The 22,162-nt window shown below is 57.9% G+C and overlaps 1 protein-coding gene across 2 annotated transcripts; it reads left to right on the top strand.

Annotated features, from left to right (window-relative positions):
• The first annotated feature begins 3,109 nt into the window (after positions 1 to 3,109).
• Positions 3,110 to 21,949, top strand: VILL (villin like). Of its 2 annotated transcripts, none has more exons than XM_029078439.2 (20): positions 3,110 to 3,210; positions 7,326 to 7,407; positions 7,783 to 7,857; positions 9,563 to 9,759; positions 10,712 to 10,823; positions 11,578 to 11,688; positions 12,762 to 12,961; positions 13,063 to 13,141; positions 13,416 to 13,514; positions 13,746 to 13,899; positions 14,072 to 14,172; positions 14,376 to 14,513; positions 14,605 to 14,763; positions 14,864 to 15,043; positions 15,644 to 15,789; positions 17,517 to 17,661; positions 18,832 to 19,020; positions 20,658 to 20,726; positions 20,840 to 21,025; positions 21,474 to 21,949. In XM_029078439.2, the coding sequence occupies exons 2-20, from the start codon at positions 7,339 to 7,341 to the stop codon at positions 21,585 to 21,587; spliced, it is 2,523 nt and encodes an 840-aa protein (XP_028934272.1). In that variant the 5' UTR covers positions 3,110 to 3,210; positions 7,326 to 7,338; the 3' UTR covers positions 21,588 to 21,949. The 2 variants fall into 2 exon arrangements, with proteins under 2 accessions (XP_028934272.1, XP_028934273.1); XM_029078440.1 differs by lacking the exon at positions 3,110 to 3,210 and adding an exon at positions 4,127 to 4,235.
• The last annotated feature ends 213 nt before the right edge of the window (positions 21,950 to 22,162 follow it).

Here is a 22,162-nt window from a genome sequence, read left to right as displayed (position 1 = left end):
GGGATTAGAATGCAGGTATATTTATATTTTGGTATTTGTTAAGTGCTTACTATGTGCCGAGCACTGTTCTAAGCGCTGGGGTAGACACAGGGGAATGAGGTTGTCCCACGTGGGGCTCACAGTCTTAATCCCCATTTTACAGATGAGGGAACTGAGGCACAGAGAAGTTAAGTGACTTGCCCACAGTCACACAGCTGACAAGTGGCAGAGCTGGGATTCGAACTCATGAACCCTGACTCCAAAGCCCGTGCTCTTTCCACTGAGCCACGCTGCTTCACACTTTACCCAGTGTGACTGAAGACACTGACCCCATCTGTACCGCCAGTCTATTATTTTATTGGGCCATTTTTTTCCAGCTGCTGCTGTTTTCAGGAATCAATCCTATTAAGCACTTACTGTGTGCAGAACACTGTACTAAGAGCTTGGGTCTCCCTGACCCGACCATTTAGCAGGGAGTAGGGGTGGAGGCGAGTGGGGGGAGGTCCTTTCGGGTGGGCTGAACTATTGTGGAGCAGAGGGACGGGCGGTGGGGGTGTTTGGGTGCCGCCCTCCCCTAGGGTCTCCGGTTAGTCCAGAACCTACCCAGGACGGTGGGGATGACACGGGGAACCTGGTTCTGGTCCAGACTGCTGTGGGACTTTAGATCAGTCACTAGCCCCCTTGAGGCCTCAGTCTCCCCGTGGGGAGCAGCATGGCCTAGTGGCGAGAGCACTGGCTTGGGAGTCAGAGGACTTGGGTTCTAATCCCGACTCCGACACATGCCTGCTGTGTGACCTTGGACAAGTCACGACTTCTCTGTGTCTCAGTTACCTCATCTGTAAAATGGGGATTGAGACTATGAGCCTCAAGTTGGACAATCTGATTACCTGGTACCTGCCATGTAATAACCATAATTATTATTATCACACGGATCTCCCGCCATTGACCGGAGGGTCCATGAGATTCTGGGGGAGGGGAGAGAAAGGATCTTCGGTTGTCTGGCCGGAGTCTGCTGGACAGATGACCGCCTCTGTCTCCGGGCCAAGGTTTGGAACAGGGGTCTCCACTGGGGAACCCCCAGTTAAATTCCTGCCTCGCCCATTCCCTCACCGACGCTGAGTATCCTTCCTGCCACCCCACCATCCGTTCCAGTGCTTCTCTAGCTGTGGAGGAGTGGGTTCGCAGGGAAGATTCACAGGGCCGGGCAGTGCGGGACACCGGACACTGCCGGTAGATTCCGGTTCTTTGCCCGCCATCGGTCACCCCAAGGAGGATCACAAACTGAAGCCGCTTCCGGAAAGTCACAGTGGAAAGAGGGATTGAGGTTAGACCCGCGGGACCCGCGCCGAGGCAGGGGGATGGGCCATTTGACCTCTCTAGGCTGCGGTGGCCTTCGTGGGAGTTGGTGCTCACCGGCCCAACTGGGGTGCATCCCACCATGCCCCTGACCTTGACTCCAGCCTGCTCCTCTGAGATTTTCCACGCGGACTCCACTTCCAGATTGGAAATGCGGGGGCCGGCTCTGGACCGGACTGGGCCGGGCCTGGGCCGAGTGGTGGTGGGACTATGACCGAGATTGTGACCCCGAGCTCAAAATTCTCTTCATCCTTGCCGCATCGTTCCCCGGTTTAAACGGTCTTCTGGCCCTATTACCTGCTTTTTCCCTTTCCCTGCTCACCCAGCTTCTGTTTCCCCCCCGGCAGCCGGGCGTGGAGGAGGAATGGGGCTGTCGCCCCTGGGATCCCAGCTCCCCTCGGGTCCCCGGGCAGGACCGACAGAGCCCGAGTGGCTGGAAAGATCCCGAACGGGGAGTCTGTGCGTGCCGTCCTTCCCTCACCCCCGCGTGAAGTTATCAGTTCACTCCCTAAACCCTCCCCGGCGCTCCTCAGTGTCCGCAGCACTCCCGCTCCTCTTCTTCCTCCTCCTCCTCCTGCTCTTCCTTCTCCTCCTGGTCCCCCACCCTCTCCGGCTCCTGCGGCGGCCCCGGGCCGCGGGGGGAGACCAGGGCGCTGGCCCTGCCACCGCACACCCCGTCCCCGACCTCGGGAGCTGCAACAGTTGCGGAACCGGTTTTCAGCCATTCGGGCTGCAGGGCCATTGTTTCAGGGCAAGGAGGGCTAGGGGGAGGGGAAATCCGTCCGGCTGGCCCCCCTCCCTCCCGGGGGACCTCTCGCCTGACGGACACTCAGCCCTTCGCCCCTTTCTCCGAAGTCTGGGCAAGGACCACTCGGCAATCGTCCGGTTGCCCAGGGACGGACACTAATCGATGCTCCGCGAGGGTGGAATCGGGAAACTGGCCCCGAGCGCTCAGTTCCGGCCAGTCCAGTCCGGGGCTCTGTCTCCCACGGGGAGGTCAGTACTCTGCGAGGAACGGGGTGCTGGTCGATCTTCTGCCCACCCATCCTCATGATTAAGGATGGACATCTCCAACTCTCCTCCAGTGATCCAACACGGACCACCCAACACCCCTGACTCTCCTTTCTCCGCCTCTGTCTCTCCCCGGTGACCCAGCATGGGCTATCCAACACCCTTGATTCTCCCCTCCCCATCCCTGATTCTCCCCCAGTGACCTAGAATTGGCCATCCAACACCCCCGATTGTCCCCGCTCCATCTCTGACTCTCCCCCAGTGACCCAGCACGGACCACCAAACATCCCTATCTCTCCTCTCCACCCCTGACTCTGTCAGTGACCCAGCATGAACCTTCCGACTGCCCTGACTCTCCCCTCTCCGTCCCTGACTCCTAATAACTAATAATGATGACGATGATAGTATTTGTTGAGCGGTATAGGCCAGGCGCTGTGCTAAGCATTGAGGTAGATTCAAGATAATGAGAGGTCACTTTCCCTACAGTGACCCAGCCCGAACCATCCAACACCCTTTCCTCTCTCTATCCCTGACTCCCCCAGCGACCCAGCAGTGACCAGCCGACACCCCGATGACTCTCCCCTCTCCATCTCGGACATTCTCCACCCCTCGTGGAACAACCCAGAGGCTTGTCCGTGGGTCTCCCCAAGCCCCCGCAGTCCACTGGTGTTTCCGGCTGCACAGCTGTCTGCAGAAACGGAGTCTCACAAGGAAATGCCTGTTTGTTGGTTCTGGACCTTTCTCCCTCCAACCGCAATTCCAGGAGGTTCACCTCGTCCCCCCTCAGCCCGCGTCTGCCCGCACAACGAGTCTTCACCCCGCACTTTGCTCCCGTGCGAACCCTGCCTTGCACTCCGAAACCAGGTGACGGGGGCAAGGTACCGAAGGTGTAGGGAAGGGGGCGGCGGAAAGGGGCAGTTCTCTCAGGAGCGGGTGGGCCAGACCTGGGAGGTCAGCGTGATCTAGAAGGCCAGGGGCCCGGGGAGGGGCTGGACCACTGCCAAATAATTGGTTGTGGGGGGTGGGGGGGAGTTCTCCAACTAGTGAATTGAATTGCGGCGGGGTTCTCACCTATCCATCTACCCTAGTCCCCCTCCCGCCTGGGGCTGGAGGAGTTGTGGGGGGCGTGTTACATGATCCCCTGAACCTGCTTTTCTAGTCGGGCTGATCTCTCCTTCCTCCCCGCTACCCCCGTCTCCGACTTTGCCCCACCTCCGGCCTTTCCCCCTACTTCCCTCCACTCTTCTCTCCCTCCTTCCCGCTTTGAGGTGGACAGAGCTGGTTACATACATGCACATGCTCGGGACACACACCTGCAGTCACATATATGCACTCACACACACACACACACACACATGCACTTGCACTTCCAGGCAGACTGGCAGACAGACAGATCCATCCAGGTCTGGGCGGGTGTGGGAGAGTGATGGCTGCCATCAGTAGGGACAGGTGGGAGCAATCCAGAAAGGCTCCCTGGAGGAGGTGGGATTGAGGGAGCTGAACCTTCCAGTGGGGACGGGAGTGACCCCCGGCTCCTACCCCCGCCCCCGCTCCGGCGCTTGTGGTCAGTCGCTGGGGTGTGTCCCCCTCTGCCCGCCGGAGCTGGGCTGGGGTCTCGGCCGCCCCCATCCCCCCAGGGCGGATGTCAGCTGAACCCCGGGCCCGGATCCTCACCGGGAGCACCTTTAGGGGTGACTGGGGAGGGGCGGGAGGCGACGGGGCTGGGTGTGCCCGGAGGGGGGCGGGGGGCGGTGTCGGGTTTCAGGGGCCGGACCGGGCGGGACAGGGGGCGGAGGGAGGTGTCGGCCCGGGTGGACAAGGCCGTGGGATCGGGGCGGCCGGAGGAACGGACCCTCGGACAGCTGGACCTCCGTGCCCTTGGCGTGCAGGTAAGCGTTCCGGCTCTCATCCCCCCACCAACCCGGCCCTCCCAGATCCCATCCGCTCGCCCGGATTTGGGGATGGGGAACAAGCCGAACTGCTGGGGGAAAGGGGTGGGCGTTCTGCGGCAGGGGCGTAATAATAATAATTATGGTATTTGTTAAGCGCTTACTATGTGCCAAGCACTGAGCTAAGCGCTGGGGACAAGCAAATCGGATTGGACGCAGTCCTTGTCCCATTTGGGGCTCACAGACTCACTCCCCATTTTACAGATGAGGTAACTGAGGCACAAAGAAGTGACTTGCCCAAGGTCACACAGCAGACAAGTGGCGGAGCCGTGATTAGAACCCATGATCTTCTGACTCCCAGACCCGTTTTCTATCCACTACGTGCGAACCAGAAGTGATTGACATGGGAGATGAGGGTGGGGGGCGAGGGGCAGAGCTTCGGAGACCCCTCCGGCCGCTCGGAGGGGAGAGGCAGATAGAGGCCGAGGATCTCCCAGGCTTCGGCAGCTCTGTCCGTCGTCTGTCTAACCTCTTCGTCTCTGCATCTTTTTCTCCATTTGAGTCCGAGACTGCCTCTCTGTCTCCGTGCCTCTTTGTCTCTCCGTCTCTGGGTCTGTGTCTGTCTCTTTACCTCTCCAAACCATCATATGCAGTAATGTCGTGGATTTCTTCGGGAAACGGTAACCTGGGCAGCGCCAACTCTCACTTTAACGACTCTCGGGAGCCCGTGGATGCGCATTTGTTCATCTGAAAATTCGTTGTATTGAAACTTCCCCTCATAAACTGGCGACCGCGGGGGCTTTGGACAAATAGTCTTCGAACGGAAAAGTTTGCTATCGTGGGTTCTTGCCCTTCCCTCCCCCGCTTGCCATTCCCCTCCATCCCAAAGCCCCAAGGGGCTCTCCCTGCCTCCCCAGATCCAATCCCTGTCCCTCCGGGACAGCGACTGTGTTCGCTGGCTCGGCATTGGGGAGGGGTCTGATGGGGTTGGATTGGAGGGTTCCGAGACCTGGTCCACCCCGCCTGGCGCGGACAGGTGACGTACACACCTGTGTGTCCATGACAATCGCTGCCGGGAGCTGGGAGGTGGGGAGGGGGGGAAGGGTGGAGGCGGATCCCGGAAGGGGCAGAAGAATCAGTCGCTTCCTACCCTCGCTGGACCCCCGAGACCCCAGCCCCCGCTCAACGCCCCAGCCCAGTACTCTTGCAGCACCCCCTCGGGCCCACCCTCTTCAGCACTGGTTCTTATTGCAGGACAGAAAAGGGGGTGGGATGCCCCACTGAAGGCCGACCCTCCCCCTTGTTCTTCTCCCTCCTATGTGCCCTTCCCACGGCCTCCTTGAAGTTCCCCACAGAAACTTTATGCTCCCGCAGCCTCTGCCTTGCCCTCCTCTCCTTTCCGCCTACCCCCGGAAAAAGGGTCCTGCAGGGCGAGCCTGAGGGTGGGGGTTCTTCTCCAAGGGACAGAGACTGGGGAGGTTGAGAAAATAGCAAGGAGGAGCCGAAAGCCAGGGGAGGCTATGGGAAGGCCGTCTGCCCCCCCCCCACCAAGGCCCAGCCCCCCACTCACCATTCAGCAGGATGAGACCTTCTCCTCTATCACCCAGTCTCAGGGAAGACCCATGTCTCCGGCACAGTCTCCCCCATAGTTGGAGAAATCCCAGCTCCTCTCTTCCTCCCTAGTCGTCTGACCTGAATCTGCCTCTTCTAAGACCCTGCAGTCTCAGGGCACCTCCTCGCCGTCCTGGCCGAGGGAACCCAGGTGCCACCAGCTTTTCTTGGACCCTCTGGTGGAAGCGGGGAGGTCGAGAGTTTGGGCTGCCTAGGGGTTAAGGACATTGTCTGGAGATGGAGCAGAGGCTGGGGCAGGGACAGTGGCTGGGCACGGGCTTGGGGCAACGACAGGGCCTGGGGCTGAGGCTGGGGTAAGGAAAGGACTGATCTTAAGGCAGAGACAAGGGTCAAATTTGAGGTAGCGGGCAGGTTGGTCAGAAAGGCTGGAAGCTACCTTGATCATTCAGTCACTGGATCCTTCTTGAGGCCAAGGTGGGGATTTGGGGTTCGGCTTCCTTTGTGATAGGGAGAGTCCCCTCGGAGTAAGGGACCCAGTTTCCCTACCTGCCCCCGCCCCACAGTCAGGGTTATCTGGCTCAGATACTGCCTTCCCTAGGAACCCCCTCCCTCCCTCCCTCCCTGAAACTCAAGTGGCTCAGTCAGGAGGGTTTTTTTTACATAAATCAGGCTTTCCCCAACTTCTCTCCCCTGGCAGGGCATGGGGCTGCCTTCTGCAACTGCCCCAGAGGCAGAAATCATGGCGGGTGGTGGTGGTCACTGACTGTGATGACCAAGTCAGCTAGCTGGGGAACAAGAGTCCAAGATGGCGATTTGGACATTCTGACTGAAGCTTCGGGGACCTTAAGGCAGGAGATTGGACAGAATGACCCCTGGAGGTACCTCACAGCTCAAGGCATCCACAATTGCTTATTCCACTATTCCCTGGAATTGGCTCCTGCCCAGACTCTGTGTATGCCTGCTGATCCAGAGAGCTGGGAGGCCTTTCCCAGGGGTTCAAGACGAGTCCATTTAGCTCCAATCGGGCAGCGGGTGGGCCTGGGACATCTCAGATGGACTCCCTCTGTCCCAGTCAGTGCAAGTGAACCAAAGAGGAAACAGCTGGCCTGGGGCAGTCATTCCCCTGCTAGGGCCCAGGCTCCCAACATTCCCTGCTCCTTGTTATCCTCCACCCCAGGGCCAGTGTGCCCGTAGCTCATCCCAAACTGTAGATAATCCAGGCCTACGTGTCCAGTGCCAAGCTTGCTCCAGAGCTGCACAGCAGGGGGGAAACTCCCCAGCCCGGTTGGTGTTTCCCAGTTCCTGGCGGCCGGTGGTTGAGGGAGCGTGGGAGCGTGGGACCATGGGTAGGAGGTGTGCCTGGAGCCTTAGTAGTGCAAGGCCACTCAGGCACAGAGGCGATTGAAGATCATTTGGTTGCAGGACTGGTTCATCCTTTCAGGGAACCAGAATCCCAGTGAGGATCACTCTCCTCCTCCCCTAACCCTCTGGGTGTCCTTCCCCTCCTCCACCACACAGCTCGGCCTGCAAGATGGCGGACCCCGACATTGGCCTTCCGAATATCGAAGAGAAGCCTGGACTGCAGATATGGACCATCGAGGTGAGGGGGATTGGGTGGCTGAGGAGGGGAAAGGGGAAAATGCGATACAAGTGCAAGGAAGAGTCACCTTGTCCAACTCCCTGTCTTCAGGCAAGACCACAGACTGACTTTAGCTTGTCCTGACCCCATCAGGGTCCTAGGCTGGAAAATGAGACATGGTCCCTGACCTCAAGGGGCTGCTAGTCTGATGGAGAAACATCACACACACACACACACACACACACACACCGCTGGAGGAGGGGGAAGAAGAGGAGAAACGACTCCTCCTCCTTGCCCTCGAGGAGCAGTCTGGTGGCCGACAGAACACACACTCGTACCCACAGCCCCTTCCCCCTGCTCAGACTCTCTGCTCTCCCATTCCCCATTTCCCTTTAGAAAATGAAGATGGTTCCCATCCCTGAGAAGTCCTATGGGAGCTTCTACGAGGGAGACTGCTACATCATTCTCCACGTGAGTGTCTGTGTCGCCTGTACCACCGCCCACTCCCCCCGGGAACGGGGTCGGGGGAGACTCTGGTTCCGCTCAGGTGGGGGAGAAGTGCAGGGAGGGAAGGGGAAGCTGAGACACACCTTGGCACTTTCCAAGCATGTGGATGAACAGGCTTGGGAGGGCGGGCCTTGAGGTGTGAGGGGAGGGTCTGGGCGTGTGTGGGTGTGACCAGGAGTGTCTAGGGGAGTGTCTCCTGATCAGTATTGAGGAACTGCAGGTAGGCAAGACAGACAGATGCGGAGACAGGTACCCAGGGGCTCTGGCTCCCCAGACCAAGGGTTAAAACTGGATCATGACAGATCACCACTCTCCCCACCTTCAGAGCCCACTTAAAACACATCTCCTTCAAGAAGCCTGCCCCCACTAAGCCTTCATTTCCTCTACTCCCTCTCCTTTCTGCATTGCACTTGTTCTTGGATCTGTCCTCTTTAAGTACCTGATATCCTCCTCACCCACAGCCCCAGAGCACTTGTGTCCATATCCGTAATTTATTTGATTGTCTGTCTTCCCCTCTCTAGACTGTAAACCCAAAGAACATGCCAACGAACTCTGTGCAGTGTAGTCTCCCAAGCGCTTAGTTCAGTGCCCTGCACATAATCAGCTCTTGAAAAAAACATTGATTGATTGATTGATCAAGGCTAGGCCTGTCGGTTTAAGCTCAGCTCTCAGGTTAGCGGAGTTGCAGTTCTCGGCTCACAGGCCTTTAAGATTTCCAGCGAGAAATCCTAGCCCAGAGGAAGCCAAGACAGACAGGTAGGCCCGGGAACCCCGAGAAAGAGTGGCCGATTGGAAGACCCACCGCGCCCTTGAGCTTAAACAAACAGCCATCCACCACGGACTGTTTTGGGAAGAAGCCAGCAATGGGCCTCTTTCTGGATTCATTGTTTTCCGTCCTCCTTGGGCTTTTGTGCACCGGTGTGGTCTGTGGCTTTAAATCCTTTCTGATCCCTCTTGGTGGCCCTCCCCAGTGACATAGTTCCAGCGGTTGCTGCGGGGGTGACTATCCGCTCAGGTAGTCTCTGTCGTGAGTTCCCCGCTCCCACCCGCCCCCAGCTCAGATCTGCCCAGGAGGGCGTGTGTTTAGTAATAGCCCCGAGAGCACTAATAGCAATAGTATTAAGCACTTTCTGTGGCCAGAACTCTGTACTAAGGGCTGGGAAAGATTACTGAGGTGGGAATTAGATGCTATCTCTGTCCCTCGGGGGGGCTCACAATCTAAAAATAAGTTGGGGGAGGGGGTTAGTGACAGACACACAGGGAGAGGTGTTGGGTGGGCAAGGGGTAATCCTAGAGGATTGGGCAACCAAGGCTCCCTCTCTGCCTGCCTGCTTATACCCTCCACCCTTGCAACTGCCCTCCCCGACCCCGCACCAGGTACTGCTGGGTCAGCAAGGATGAGGAGACGGGCCTTTATGCAAGTGACAGGCAAATGACATGCAAATGCTTCCTAGTCCTGGGAGCCCTTGAGGAAAGGGGGCTGGGCAAGGGGAAGGGGAGTTGGGGGTGCTGGAAGGATGGACTGGGGCTGGGGGGATGGGGGTGGGGCTGGGGACCGGGGATGGAGGTAGGGATGGGGTTGGCTGGCTGGGGATGGGAGCCAGGTCGCTCTGTCGACTTGCCCCCGCCATCCCCCCGCCCCTCACCCTTGCCGCCGCTGTCGCCCCAGAACAAGCAGACCTCCAGGGGCACCTCCAGGAACATCCACTACTGGATCGGAAAGGATTCGTCCCAGGATGAGCAGGGGGCAGCGGCCATCTACACCACGCAGCTGGACGATGTCCTGGGGGGCTGCCCCGTGCAGCATCGCGAGGTGCAGGGATACGAGTCCGAGGTCTTCAAGAGTTATTTCAAGAAAGCCGTCATGTAAGTCTCCGCGGGGCGTGGGGCCGCAGCGAGGGGTGGGGCAGGGACATCCCCCACCACCGCACCCCATCCCGGCTGCCGCCCCGCTCCCCACCATCCGCACGCACCTTCTCCAAGTCCCCCCGTTCTGTAAACCTGCCACCCTCTCCACTCGGTAGGATTACAACACCCCAAGCCTGGTGTCTGACCGCTCCCTTCGAAAGCCTCCTCCCCCCATTGCCCTCACAAGCTCTGGTGCTGCCTCCTCTCCCGGCCCGGCCCTCTCCTACCAACCCGGGGCGCGGGGGGGGGGCGGGGTGGGACACACGGGGACACACCGAGATGCCTGCGTTGTCTTTTTTATGATATTTGTTAAGCGCTTACTATGTGTCAGGCACTGTATTAAACTCAGGGGTAGAGGCAAGCAAATCAGGTGAGACACAGTCCCTGTCTCACATGGGGTTCACAATCTTAACCCCCATTTTACAGATAATAATAATAATAATATTGTTGGTACTTGTTTAGCGCTTACTATGTACAGAGCACTGTTCTAAGCGCTGGGGTAGATACAGGGTAATCAGGTTGTCCCACGTGAGGCTCACAGTCTTAATCCCCATTTTACAGATGCGGTAACTGAGGCACAGAGAAATTAAGTGACTTGCCCACAGTCATACAGATAAGATAAATGAGGCACAGAGAAGTGACTTACCCAAGGTCGCACAGCATACAAGTGGCAAAGCTGGGATTAGAACCCGAGTCCTCTGACTCCCAGACCCCACCCCCCAGCTCTTTCCACTAGGCCATATTATGTGGAACTCACCAGCTGCTATCCTGCCTGCCTTCAAAAGACTATAGAGTTGACTGGACAGTCCAGTCCATGAGTGGGGAGGCGGGAAGAGGGCGAGGTGACTGATCTTGGAGTCACCCCGGCCCTGGAGATGGTCTGACTCTGCTCCCGCCCCCTTCCCCACAGCTACAAGAAGGGAGCCCACTCCTTGGTGTTCAAGAATGTCGAGCTCGAATCCATGTTCAACATGAAGCGCCTTCTGCACATCAAGGGCAAGAAGCACGTGTCCGCCACGGAGGTGAAGTGGGGTGGCACGCTGACCTCTGCCCATACCCGGGTGGGGGAAGAGAGGGAGGAAGGGGGGCAGTCTCCAACCTGACCCATTTTCGGGGAAAGAGGGAGAGAGGTTTGACGGCCTGACCCATCTCTGGGGAGTGCGTGCTGATCTGACCTATCTCCTGTCCTGAGAGGTGCACTGGTCTCCCCCACTTCCAGACCAGGGGCTGGTCTGACATTTCCAGGGAGATGGTGGGAAGGAGGGGCTCTGGTCTGATCCATTTCTGGGGTGAGGGGAGCAGTGTTGGTCTCCTGGGTGAGGGGTTCTGATCCCATCCATTTTCGGGTGTGGGGGTGGAGCGGAGCGCTCATCTGACCATCTCCAGGGTGGCGAGGAGAGAGGGCTTCTGGTCCGCCCCACTTCTGGGGGTAGGGGCCGATTAGGATCTCCCCCTCGTATCCCTTCCTGGGAAGGCTGCTGATGGCCCTGCCGCCCCTGCCCGGTTAGCCCCCAGCGGCCTGCCGAGGGGAAGGAGGGGGCCTTCCGTGTCAGTCAGTAAATTGTATTTATTGAGCGCTTCCTGTGTGCAGAGCGTTGTACTAAGCGCTTGGGAGAGTACAATATAACAATGTAACAGACACATTCCCTGTCCACCACGAATTTCAGCCGTAGCCTCGACGAGGGGGAGGGGCTAGAGACCAGGCATACAAGCCCACCCCGAGGTGCCCCGCCTCCGCCCCCCGAACTCTCTCTTCACCCCCCACCCACCCCACAGATGGAACTCAGCTGGAACAGCTTCAACAAGGGAGGCGTCTTCCTGCTGGATCTGGGAAAGCTGCTGATTCAGTGGAACGGGCCCCAGAGCAACGTGGCCGAGAAATCCAAGGTCGCCCCGCCCCACGGGGCACTCCAGCCAGGGGCGGGGGGCGGAGAGGGGCCTCTGGGGCTCCCCGGGGTTTCCATGGCAACGAGGGGGCCGATCCGTGCATCCCATGCCCTGTGAGGACCACACCGGGGAAAACAGCTCAGGCTGCAGGGAGGACTCCCCAGCTCTCGGGAATGGGGCTGCCGGGGATGGACACCCTAGAAAGGACGGACCCTGTCCGCTCAGAGGCAGGAAGCTGGATAAGACCGTCTCCGTAGGCCCCGCCCGGCTCGGGGCGGACATGGCTAAAGGTAGAAGATGCAACAGAACTTGAGGAGTGGTGGGGCCTGAGGCCCCTGTGCAGCCCCTGGACTTGCCCATTACCTGGGGTTTGGGTGCTTCCCGACTCTCCCAATATCTCCTGGCATTCTCAAGGTGCACGGGAGAACCGTCACGATCTCACCCATGCTAGGAAGCAGGCTGGAGATATAGCATAATAAATGTAGGTTAGACCTAAAAGGGAACTTCCCAGCGATTAGAGTGGGAGACCAAGGAATAGGGCCCGGGGGCTAATTAGCCTCCGGCTCCGGGGCCCCTGACCACAGGAGAATAATAATAATGTTGGTATTTGGCAAGGGCTTACTATGTGCCGAGCACTGTTCTAAGCCCTGGGGGAGATACAGGGTAATCAGGTTGTCCCACGTGAGGCTCACAGTTAATCCCCATTTTGAAGATGAGGGAACTGAGGCACAGAGAAGTTAAGTGACTTGCCCACAGAAGGCCACAGGGTTGGGGGGGTGGGCAGAGGCCCTGTCTGGAGGCAGGGGAATGGCCAAAGTGAACCCTCAGGGTCCCATCCAGCTTTGGGGTTCCGTGACGTTACTTGGCCTGAGTTCAGATTCGGGGTTCTGGGTTTCGGCTCCAGGCCTCGGTTCTGGCTCAGACCTCTGACTCTGGGCTTCGGGTTCCAACTCGGGGATTTGGATTCCGGCTTCCGGGTTCCGGCTCTGGGATGGAGCTCGGAGCTGTGAGGCTCCGGCATCCCGTTCCGCGTCCTGACTCGGGTTTGTCTCCCGGGGTCGGGGGGGGGACAGGGCCTGGCCCTGGCGCGGAGCATCCGAGACGGGGAGCGGAGCGGCCGCGCGCAGATCAGCGTGGTGAACGACGAGGCGATCTCCCGCGAGCTGATGCTCATTATGGAGACGGTGCTCGGCCCGCGGCCCCGCCAGCTGCGCGAAGCCGTCCTGGCCCCGCAGGTCGACCTGATGCAGAAGGGGAACGTCCGGCTCTACCGGTGAGGCGGGGGGAATCCGGCCGGGGGGCGCGGGGGTCCGGGCCGCCTCGAGACCCCTCTCCCCCTCGCGCTGACCCTGCCCCGGGCTCCCCCCTACACAGCGTCTACGAGAAGGGCGAGAATCTGGTCGTGCAAGAACTCGCCATGAGGCCGCTCACGCAGGACCTGCTGCATCACGAGGTGGGGCGGCGGGCCGGGCTGGTGCTTGTCTGAGAAAGGACGCGGGAGTCCACGTGTACGTGAGGCTGCTTGGGTGCGTGTGCGAGTGAGTGGGTGTCTCGGATCTGCGCGCACACACAAGCTCATGCGCGGGCGCACACACACACACAGACACACAGACAAGCACACAGACACATTCATGCGAGCGATCTGGGCACTTGGGGGGTGCGGAACAGCCCGGAGAAGGAGCCGGGTGGCGAACAGAACCCAGCGGCCCACTCCCCCTCCATTCCAGGACTGCCACATTCTGGATCAGGGAGGCTTCAAGATCTACGTGTGGCGGGGACGGGCGTCTAGTCCGATGGAGAAGAGGGCTGCGTTCAGCAGGGCCGTGGTCAGTCCCGCCGGGCACGGGGAAACCCTTTCTGGGGAGGGGGACGCTTCACCCGCTCCACCCCACTCCCACCACGCCTAGCCAGGTCTGGCCGAGCTGAGGGGTCATTTTGGAAACCTTTCCCGTCCTCCCTGGAGCTCCCCCTATCCCGGGGCTTCGTCGCCCCTCCCGCCCTCCTCCGCGGTGTGCTCCTAGAGACCCCATCGTTCCCCCGCCCCCCACCCCCGCCAGGGTTTTATCCAGGCCAAGGGCTACTCCGCCAGCACCAACGTGGAGGTGGTGAACGACGGGGCCGAGTCGGCCACGTTCAAGCAGCTGTTCCAACGGTGGACGGACAGGGACGAGACCCAGACCCCGAGCAGAGCCTACAGCCAGGGCCGGATCGGTGAGCGCCCCACCCCACCCCCGGCGACGACCCCCGGCCCGCGCCCTCCCCAAAGGGGTTCAGATTCCAGTGCCCGTCGGTCCGCTGGGGCCTGGCATTCACCAGGGCCTGGACAGTCAGTTTTGGGGGGCTGGGGCTCGCAGGGTCATCCTGATTCTGCCTTCGTCTGTAGCCAAGGTGGAACCGGTGAAGTTTGACGCCTCGCAGCTGCACGCTCACCCGGAGCTGGCGGCCGAGCAGAGGATGGTGGATGATGGATCCGGCACCGTGGAGGTGCGAGGCGGAGGCTGAGGGAGGGGGAGGCCCGCGAGGCGGAGACCGAGTGGGAGGGGAATGGGGCGGGAGCTGAGAGTAGGAGCGCGGGGCGAGAAATGACATCCCCGCCCTCGCACCGCGACCCCGGGGATCCCCCAGGCCCCAGGTGGAGCCGGGCTCGAAGTGGGGGCTCGTGTTGACGCCCGGTGCCCCCCGACCAGGTGTGGCGGTTGGAGGACCTGCATCTGAAGCCGGTGGAGGCCAGGACGTACGGGCAGTTCTACGACGGCTATTGCTACCTGGTCCTGTACACCTACCGGAAATCCGGCCACCCCTGCTACATCCTCTACTCCTGGCAGGTCCGGGTGGGGCAGGGCCCGGGAGGCGGCGGGTGCTCCTCGAGGGTCCCGAGGGTCCCGCACCTACCCAACCTTCCCTCCCGCCGTCCAGGGCCGACACGCCAGCGGGGACGAGATCACCGCCTTGGCCGTGGAAGCGGCCGAGCTGGACCGCAGGTTTCAGGAGGAGCCGGTCCACGTGCGGATCACCGTGGGCAAGGAGCCGCGCCACTTCCTGGCCATCTTCGGAGGGCGACTCATCTTGTACAAGGTCCACCCCTTTCCGGGCATCCCCCATCCTCCGCCAGCCCTTGACCCCCGACGGGCCTCTGACCCGCCACCCCGGCTCCCACCCCGCGTTGTTTGTGCAGGGAAGGGCGAGCCGGGACGGGAAGAAGGGGCTGGAGCCGGCGACCCGGCTGTTCCAGGTGCGCACTACGGATAATGGCCACAGCAGGACCATGGAGGTGCCCGCCCGGGCCTCGGCCCTCAATTCCAGTGACGTCTACATACTTGAGGCTGGACAAGTGTGCTATCTGTGGTGTGGGAAGGTGCGGTCCTGGGCGCCTAGATGTGTGTGTGCGTGTGTGCGTGTGTGTGTGTGTGTGTGTGTTGTCTTCCCATCGTTCTGGCAGCCCCCTCGAGGGCGGGGATCCTGACTCATTCTCCCTCTGCCCAGCTCCCAACATGAGAGAGAATGTGTTGTCTTTCCATCGGACTGGAAGCCCCCAAGAGCAGGAATCATGTCTCCTTCTCCCTCTATTCTGCTTCCGACACGAGTGAGTGTGAGTGTGTGTGTGTGTATGTTGTCTTCCCATCGGACCGGCAACCCACCGAGGGCAGGGATTGTGTCTCTTGCTCCCTCTGTCTAGCTCCCAACGAGAGAGTGCGTTAAAGAGTTTTCTACCCATTAGATTGGCAGCCTCCCGGGGGCAGGGTTCGAGTGTCCATCTCCTTTTGTCCAGCTCTCAACACGAGAGAGACTGTTCCCTGTCTTCTTCATCAGACTGGCAGTCCTCTCCTTCCCCACGCCCGAGGGCAGGTCTCTCCCTCCCTCAGACCCTTGTCCAGAGTCCTACAGGGAAGAGCAGGGAGAGGATGAAATAAGGCCTCCCTTCCCTCTGACCCCCATGTCGTCGCCCTCCGGCTAGGGCTGCAGTGGAGACGAACGGGAAACGGCCAAGGTCGTGGCCGAAACCCTGTGTCAGCTGGATAAACTGACCATGCTGGAGGGCCAGGAGCCGTCGTACTTCTGGGAGGTCCTGGGCGGCCGAGCCCCCTACGCCAGCGACAAGCGGTAGGAGGGTGGGCGGTCGGGGGAGGGCGAGGCCCGGGCGAGGGACGCGGTAGGCGGGTGGTCCAGGGAGGGCGAGGCCTGGGCGAGGGACAGGAGAGCCGGTGGCCTGGCCGGGCACGGAGTTGCCGTTCTCCTTTGTGGCGATCCTCGGGACTGTGGCAGGACCAAAGCGGAAACGAGTTTTGTTTTTTCTTTATGGTATTTGTTGGGAGCTTACTATGTGCCTGGCACTGTACTAAGCCCTGGAGTATACACGGGCTAATCAGGTTGGACACAGTCCCTGTCCTACTCGGGCCTCACAGTTTTAATCCCCATTTTACACATGAAGAAACTGAGGAACAGAGAAATGAAGTCACTTGTCTAAGGTCACACAGCAGACGAGTGGCAGAGCTGGATTTAGAACCCAGGTCTTTCTGACTCCTAGTCCCGTGCTCTATCCACTATGCCACGCTGTGGCTCTCTTGACCTTCCCCTCCCTCCCGTTAGAACGGTCTTCTAGTCCTTCCGTCGGTCTGTAATGCATGAATGAATCCATCAGTGTTATTTATTGAGCACTTATTTGCGTGCAGTGCACCGCACTAAGCGCTTGGGAAAGTACAGCATGATACCGTTAATAGAAGTGATCGCTGCCCACAAGGAGCTTACAGTCTATATCCCCTAACCTCCACTCTGGGCTTCCCATATCTCCCCTCTGCTCCCCCCCCCCCCCATTAGAGGCTTTCGTGCCCTCAGGAAGTAGGGTCTTTCATCTCCCCTCCCACTCCGGTTTATCCAAAACAGGCCACTCCCCTTTACACCCCAGACGTCAACTAGTCCTGGCCCCCACCCTGTACTCCCACATGTCTCCAGGGAAAGTGGGCAAGAGCAGAGTGGAGAACCAAAACAACAGTTATTAGAGTAAAGCAAAGCAGGAACGTGCCTTCCTATTAAATAAGTCCAAGAGGAATTTCAGGACCACCCCCCCCCAAAAAAAATAAATCGATCAATGATAGATTGTGGACCTGGAATTCAGAAGGACCTGGGTTCTAAATCCTGGCTCTGTCACTTGTCTGCTAGGTGAACTTGGGCAAGTCACTTAACTTCTCTGTGCCTCAGTTACCTCAGTTGTAAAATGGGGATTTTTTAATGGTATTTGTTAACTCTTACTATGTGGCAGGCACTGTACTAGGCTCTGGGGTAGATACAAGTTCATCATGTTGGACACTGTCCCTGTCCCACATGGGGTTCACAGTCTTGATCCCGATTTTTAGGTATTAAGACTGAGTCTCATGTGGGATATGGACTATGTTCAACCTGACTAGATTGTATCTACCCTAGTGCCCAGTACAGTGTCTGACACATAGTAAACACTCAAATACCATTTTTACATTTTAAAATGGTAATTATTGAGTACTTACTATGTGCAGAGCACAGTAGTAGGTACTTGGGAGACTACAGTACAACAGAATTAGTGGACCCGCTCCCTGCCCATAATAAATTTATAGTCTAGAGGATTGTGGACTCAAAAGTCAACAGATTCATCTAATCCTCTCTGGCCCTGTCGAGCTTCAGGGGTCTCTGTAAGGGGTTCATATTGCATGACCTCCCCATATTTCCCCCATGGTGCCACAACAATCTCTAGTGGAAGTCCACTGGGATGGGGCCAGAGCAGGTTTAGGCGAGGAGGGGGGTTCCAGGGCTGGAGTCCGAGCTGAGCCGTGGTCTCCCCTCCTGGCCCTGTGGTCCAGGGTCCAGGAACTCAAGGTCCAGTACCAACCCCGCCTGTTCGAGTGCTCCAATCAAACCGGCCGGTTCATCATGACCGAGATGGTGGACTTCTGCCAAGATGATCTGGACGAGGGAGATGTCATGCTGCTGGACACCTGGGAGGAGGTGAGGATTGAGTTTGGACCCGCCCGGGGAAGGGCAGGCTAGTCCCGTGGCTGGGGAGGGGATTGGAGGGTGCAGCCGCCCCCCTCCCCGTCCCACCCCTGAATCCAAAGTGAAGGGACTAGGGTCTGGGCCCCACAATTCCAAATAATTCAGAAGCAAAGAATAGAATAGAGAAAGAATAGGGAAGCAGCATAGTCTAGTGGTTAGAGCACGGGTCTGGGAATCAGAAGGACCTGGGTTCTAATTACGGCTCTGTTACTTGTCTGCTGGGTGACCTTGGACAGGTCACTTCACTTCTCTGTGACTCGGTTAACTCATCTGTAAAATGGGGATTAAGACGTGAGCCCCATGTTGGTATCTAATCTGATTATCTTGTATTTATCTTAGGGTTTAGTACAGTGCCCGGCACATAGTAAGCGCATAACAAATGCCATAGAAAAGAAGAATTGTTTGTCTTCTCGATTCTGGCTATAGCGTCAGGAAGGAATGTGTGCAGTTTCAACACTTCCTGCAAGCTAGGGGAGATTTCACAGTTACCGTCACCAGGATTTACGGGGTGCATGTGGTTTGCAGCAATATACTGTACATTCGCTATATGTAGAGCACTGTATTGGGTGCTTATGGTGTGCAAAGTAATGTACTGATTGGTTGCCGTATGCAGAGCACTGTTCTGGGTGCCTGCTGTGTGTACTGTGTTGGACCACGGTCCTCCTGTGTGTGTTGCACTCTACTGGGTGCTTACTGTGCGTCGAGTACTGTCCTGGGTGCTTACTGTGTGCAGTGCGCTGTCCTGGGTGCGCTGTCCTTGCTGCTTGCTGTGTGTGCCACTGCTTGGGATCACACAAAAGAAGTATAAAACGCAGGTAAGGCAATCCACAAACTGTGAAGGAGAAAGAAGACTGAAAGGGATGAATACATACTGATGGTATGAGTGAGAAAAGAATTGTTCTCTTGCGAATTTTACGGCCAGTGAAATAAGTAACAGCCAAGACAGACCAATCCCTGAGTGTCCAGGTGGAGGTGGGTGAGCAGCTGAGGCCCAGAAGGTGGGGAACAATTTGGCGGGGGAACGGGGCGGAGGGGCTTGTCAGGAGGCTTGGAAGGAGGGTGGGCCGGGGGAGTGGATCCGGGCTGGTGGTTGATTTCGCCGCCCCTTTACCCCCACACTAGATTTTCCTGTGGATTGGGAAAGCCTCCAATACCTACGAGCGGAATGAGTCACTGACCTCGGCTCAGGAATACCTGAAGACCCACCCAGCGGGCCGCGACCCCGCCATCCCCATCATCACGGTCAAACAAGGCCACGAGCCCCTCACCTTCTCTGGCTGGTTCAATGCCTGGGACCCTTACAAGTGGCGTGTGAGTCCTGGGGAGGGGGAGGGGGGCGCTACGGCGAGGGGCGGGCCCAGGGCAGACTTGCACATCCTTCCATCTTTAAACCAAGGTACAAGCCCCACACTCCTCACACCTGAAATGTCGAAATGCTCTCCTTTGTCTCCCTCTTTCGCTCCAACCAGGCCCTCTTAAAGTCCCGTTTCTCCACCAGGCTACCTTTTGAGTAGATTACTCTCTCTTTGGTGGTTCCAGGCCACCCGCACCCTTCCTCTTCCTCCTCTCCCTCCACTCTTCCTTCCTCCTCCTTCTCCTCCTCTTCATCCCCCTCTGCCCAACAGTTGTGGTGAGATGGCTTTGTCCAGGGCTGAGTTTACCCAACTGGTGGGTCACTAACAAGGGGGAAAGTGATTGCCCTGATGGCGGAGTAGGAGGAGAAGGAGGAGATAGCCAATGAATCTTTCAGTTCTGTCTTTACTAGGGAAGATATCGAATAATTTTTTCTTAATGATATTTGTTAAGCTCTTACTATGTGCCAGGCGCTATGCTAGTGCTGGGATAGATACAAGGTAATCAGGTTGGAGAGAGTACCTGTCTCATATAGGGCTCACAGAATTAATCCCCACTTTATAGATGAGGTAACTGAGGCAGAGACAAGTTAAGTAACTTGCTCAAAGTAATACAGTACACGACTGGTGGAGTAAGGATTAGAACCCAGGTCCTCTGACTTCCAGGCCCGTGCTCTTTCCACTAGTTCATGCTGCTTCTCCAGGAATGCCACCTTCATTAGATTGAAAGATCCTTAAGGGCAGGGCCTGTTTGTGTTGGTCTTTTGTTACCTTCCCAAGCGCTTAGTAGACACCCACAGAAGGTGCTCAATAAATACCACTGATTGTCTGAGAGGTCCTCACGCCCAATTTTTTTTGTGTGTGTGGCAGAGAGGTCAGGGAGGCCTGGATCAGGATGTGGTGTCCACACAGGATATTTTAGACCAAACTGGTAGAGTTAGCAAGGTTGGTTGTCCTAGCCACCTCTCTCCTCCCAGGTCCACTGAGAGTTTTGTTGGAACGCTAAGGGGGGAGTTTCCAACTGGCAAGTGTGTGTAACCTACCATTACCAATGAGAAGCAGCTTGGCTTAATAGAAAGAGCATGGCTTTGGGAGTCAGAGGTCATGGGTTCTAATCCTGGGTTTGCCACTTGTCAACTGCGTGACTTTGGGCAAGTCAGTTAACTCCTCTCTGCCTCACCTACCTCATCTGTAAAATGGGGATTAAGATTTGAGCCCCATGTGGGACAACCTGATTACTTTGTATTTATCCCAGTGCTTAGAACAGTGCTTGGTACAGAGTAAGCGCTTAACAAATACCATTTTTATTATTATTATTATTAATAATAATAATGACCACTGTGGTGAAGGGTTATCAGAGGGTCTGTGGTCACTGGAGGAGAATCAGAAATGGAGAGGAGAGTCACGGTTTTTGGATATTCCATGCTGGGTCGCTGGGGGATAGTCAGGGAGGGAGAGGAGTCAGGAATGTTGGTTGGTTCATTCCTGACCAGGAGGAGATCCAGCACGGTGTCCTGGGCTGGGCAGGCCGGAGGGTGAGTTGGGGGCATACCTCGGAAGATGATTCTCCCATGTCCTCTCTCTCATTCTGGCTAGGAAATCAAGTCATTCGAGGAGACAAAAAGCAGCCTGGGGGACTTGTTGGCTATCTCTGAGATGACTATGGTGAGTGGGTTCAGCCTGGACTTGTCCTCATCAGATGCTCTATGCCCTGGTCCATCCTGCATGATAGGGACAGTTCATCCCCCGGGCCTTAACCCCCTCCCCTCCATGTCCAGGGCCGCGGGGGTGGCGGCGGCAGTTGTGGTGGCTGCGGGGGCAGCAGCAGCGACAGCAGCAACGGCAGCTATTTCAGCGGCAACAGTAACTGCGACTTGGTGCCCTGTGGCTCCTTCCTCCGCGAGGACTTGGTGAACAAGTCGGTGGAGGAGCTGCCCGAGGGCGTGGACCCGACCCGCAAGGAGGTGAGCGTCCACTGCCCCCCTTTCCCGTCCTCCTTCCTTCCTCTTCTTTCCTTCTTTCCCCACCCTCCTTTTCTGTTCCCCACTCCCAGGTCTCACTCAGTCAAGCAATCACTGGTATTTATTGAGCTCTTACTGTATGCAGAGCACTGTACTGAGCACAGGGAGAGTACAGTGGAATTAGTAGGCTCAATCCCTGCCCTCAAGGAGCTGACAGTCTACTGTGTGCAGAGCACTGTACCGAGCTCTTGGGAGAGAGTATAATAGAGTAGGTAGACACGATCCCTGCTTTCAAAGAGTTTCCAATTCTTTCCCCCTCTCCCATTCCCCCGGGCCCCTCTGTAAGGTTGGGGTGGGGTGGGGTGGTGACAGCCTCCTGCTCCCCCCCGTCACAGGTAGGGGTTGCACCCAGCTCACATTGCCCCCGATCCCATCCCATATCTCCCCCTAGTTCTACCTCTCCAACACGGACTTCCTCATGGTGTTCGGCAAATCCAAGAACGAATTTTACCAGATGCCGCTATGGAAGCAGCAGATCGAGAAGAAACAGTTGGGGTTCTTTTGAAGAGGGTCTCTCTCTGTCCCGTGGTCTGACCCCTAAGTGTTGTTTGGGGAGGGGTTCTCTGCCCACAGAGCCCCGCCCCCAGCCCATCTGCCACACCTCTTGCCCTTGCTTTGTCCTGCTGTCCCCCTACCTCCAACCTGAGCAAGCAGCCCAGACCCCCAGGGGTGGGGAGCAGGGCTGGGGCCCCATTTCCTTGACCTAGGCCCATTGGCAGTGGCTCAAGGCCAGTGCTGTTGCTGTTATGTCTGCCCCACCTCCGTGGAGCCCTGGATCACCAGGTCTGTCTCCACCCTGCCCCCACACTACCCCACCTCCTGCGCCCCCCATTGCAACCCCCTCAATAAAGCTGCTTTTCTCACCCATGTTTAGCCAAGTCTGAGGGCAAAACTGGGGCCTCCCAGGTTCATAAGCAGGGGATGGGGTGGGATTGGGTTGGGTTGGGAGGATTTGGCAGGGAGAGGTAAAGCTGTGGGGGTGGGACCTGTTGTCCTCCTTCTGGTTGTGTACGGTCGGGGGTTGGATTCAAGGTACCCCAGGTGTTTTCCTCCTGATGGATGGATCTTGCCCTGAAGGCC

Source organism: Ornithorhynchus anatinus, chromosome 13 (assembly GCF_004115215.2).
Source record: "Ornithorhynchus anatinus isolate Pmale09 chromosome 13, mOrnAna1.pri.v4, whole genome shotgun sequence".
In the NCBI taxonomy this organism is placed as follows: Eukaryota; Metazoa; Chordata; class Mammalia; order Monotremata; family Ornithorhynchidae; genus Ornithorhynchus; species Ornithorhynchus anatinus.
Note: the sequence above shows the minus strand (reverse complement) of the source record. Positions and strands in the feature narration are given on the sequence as shown.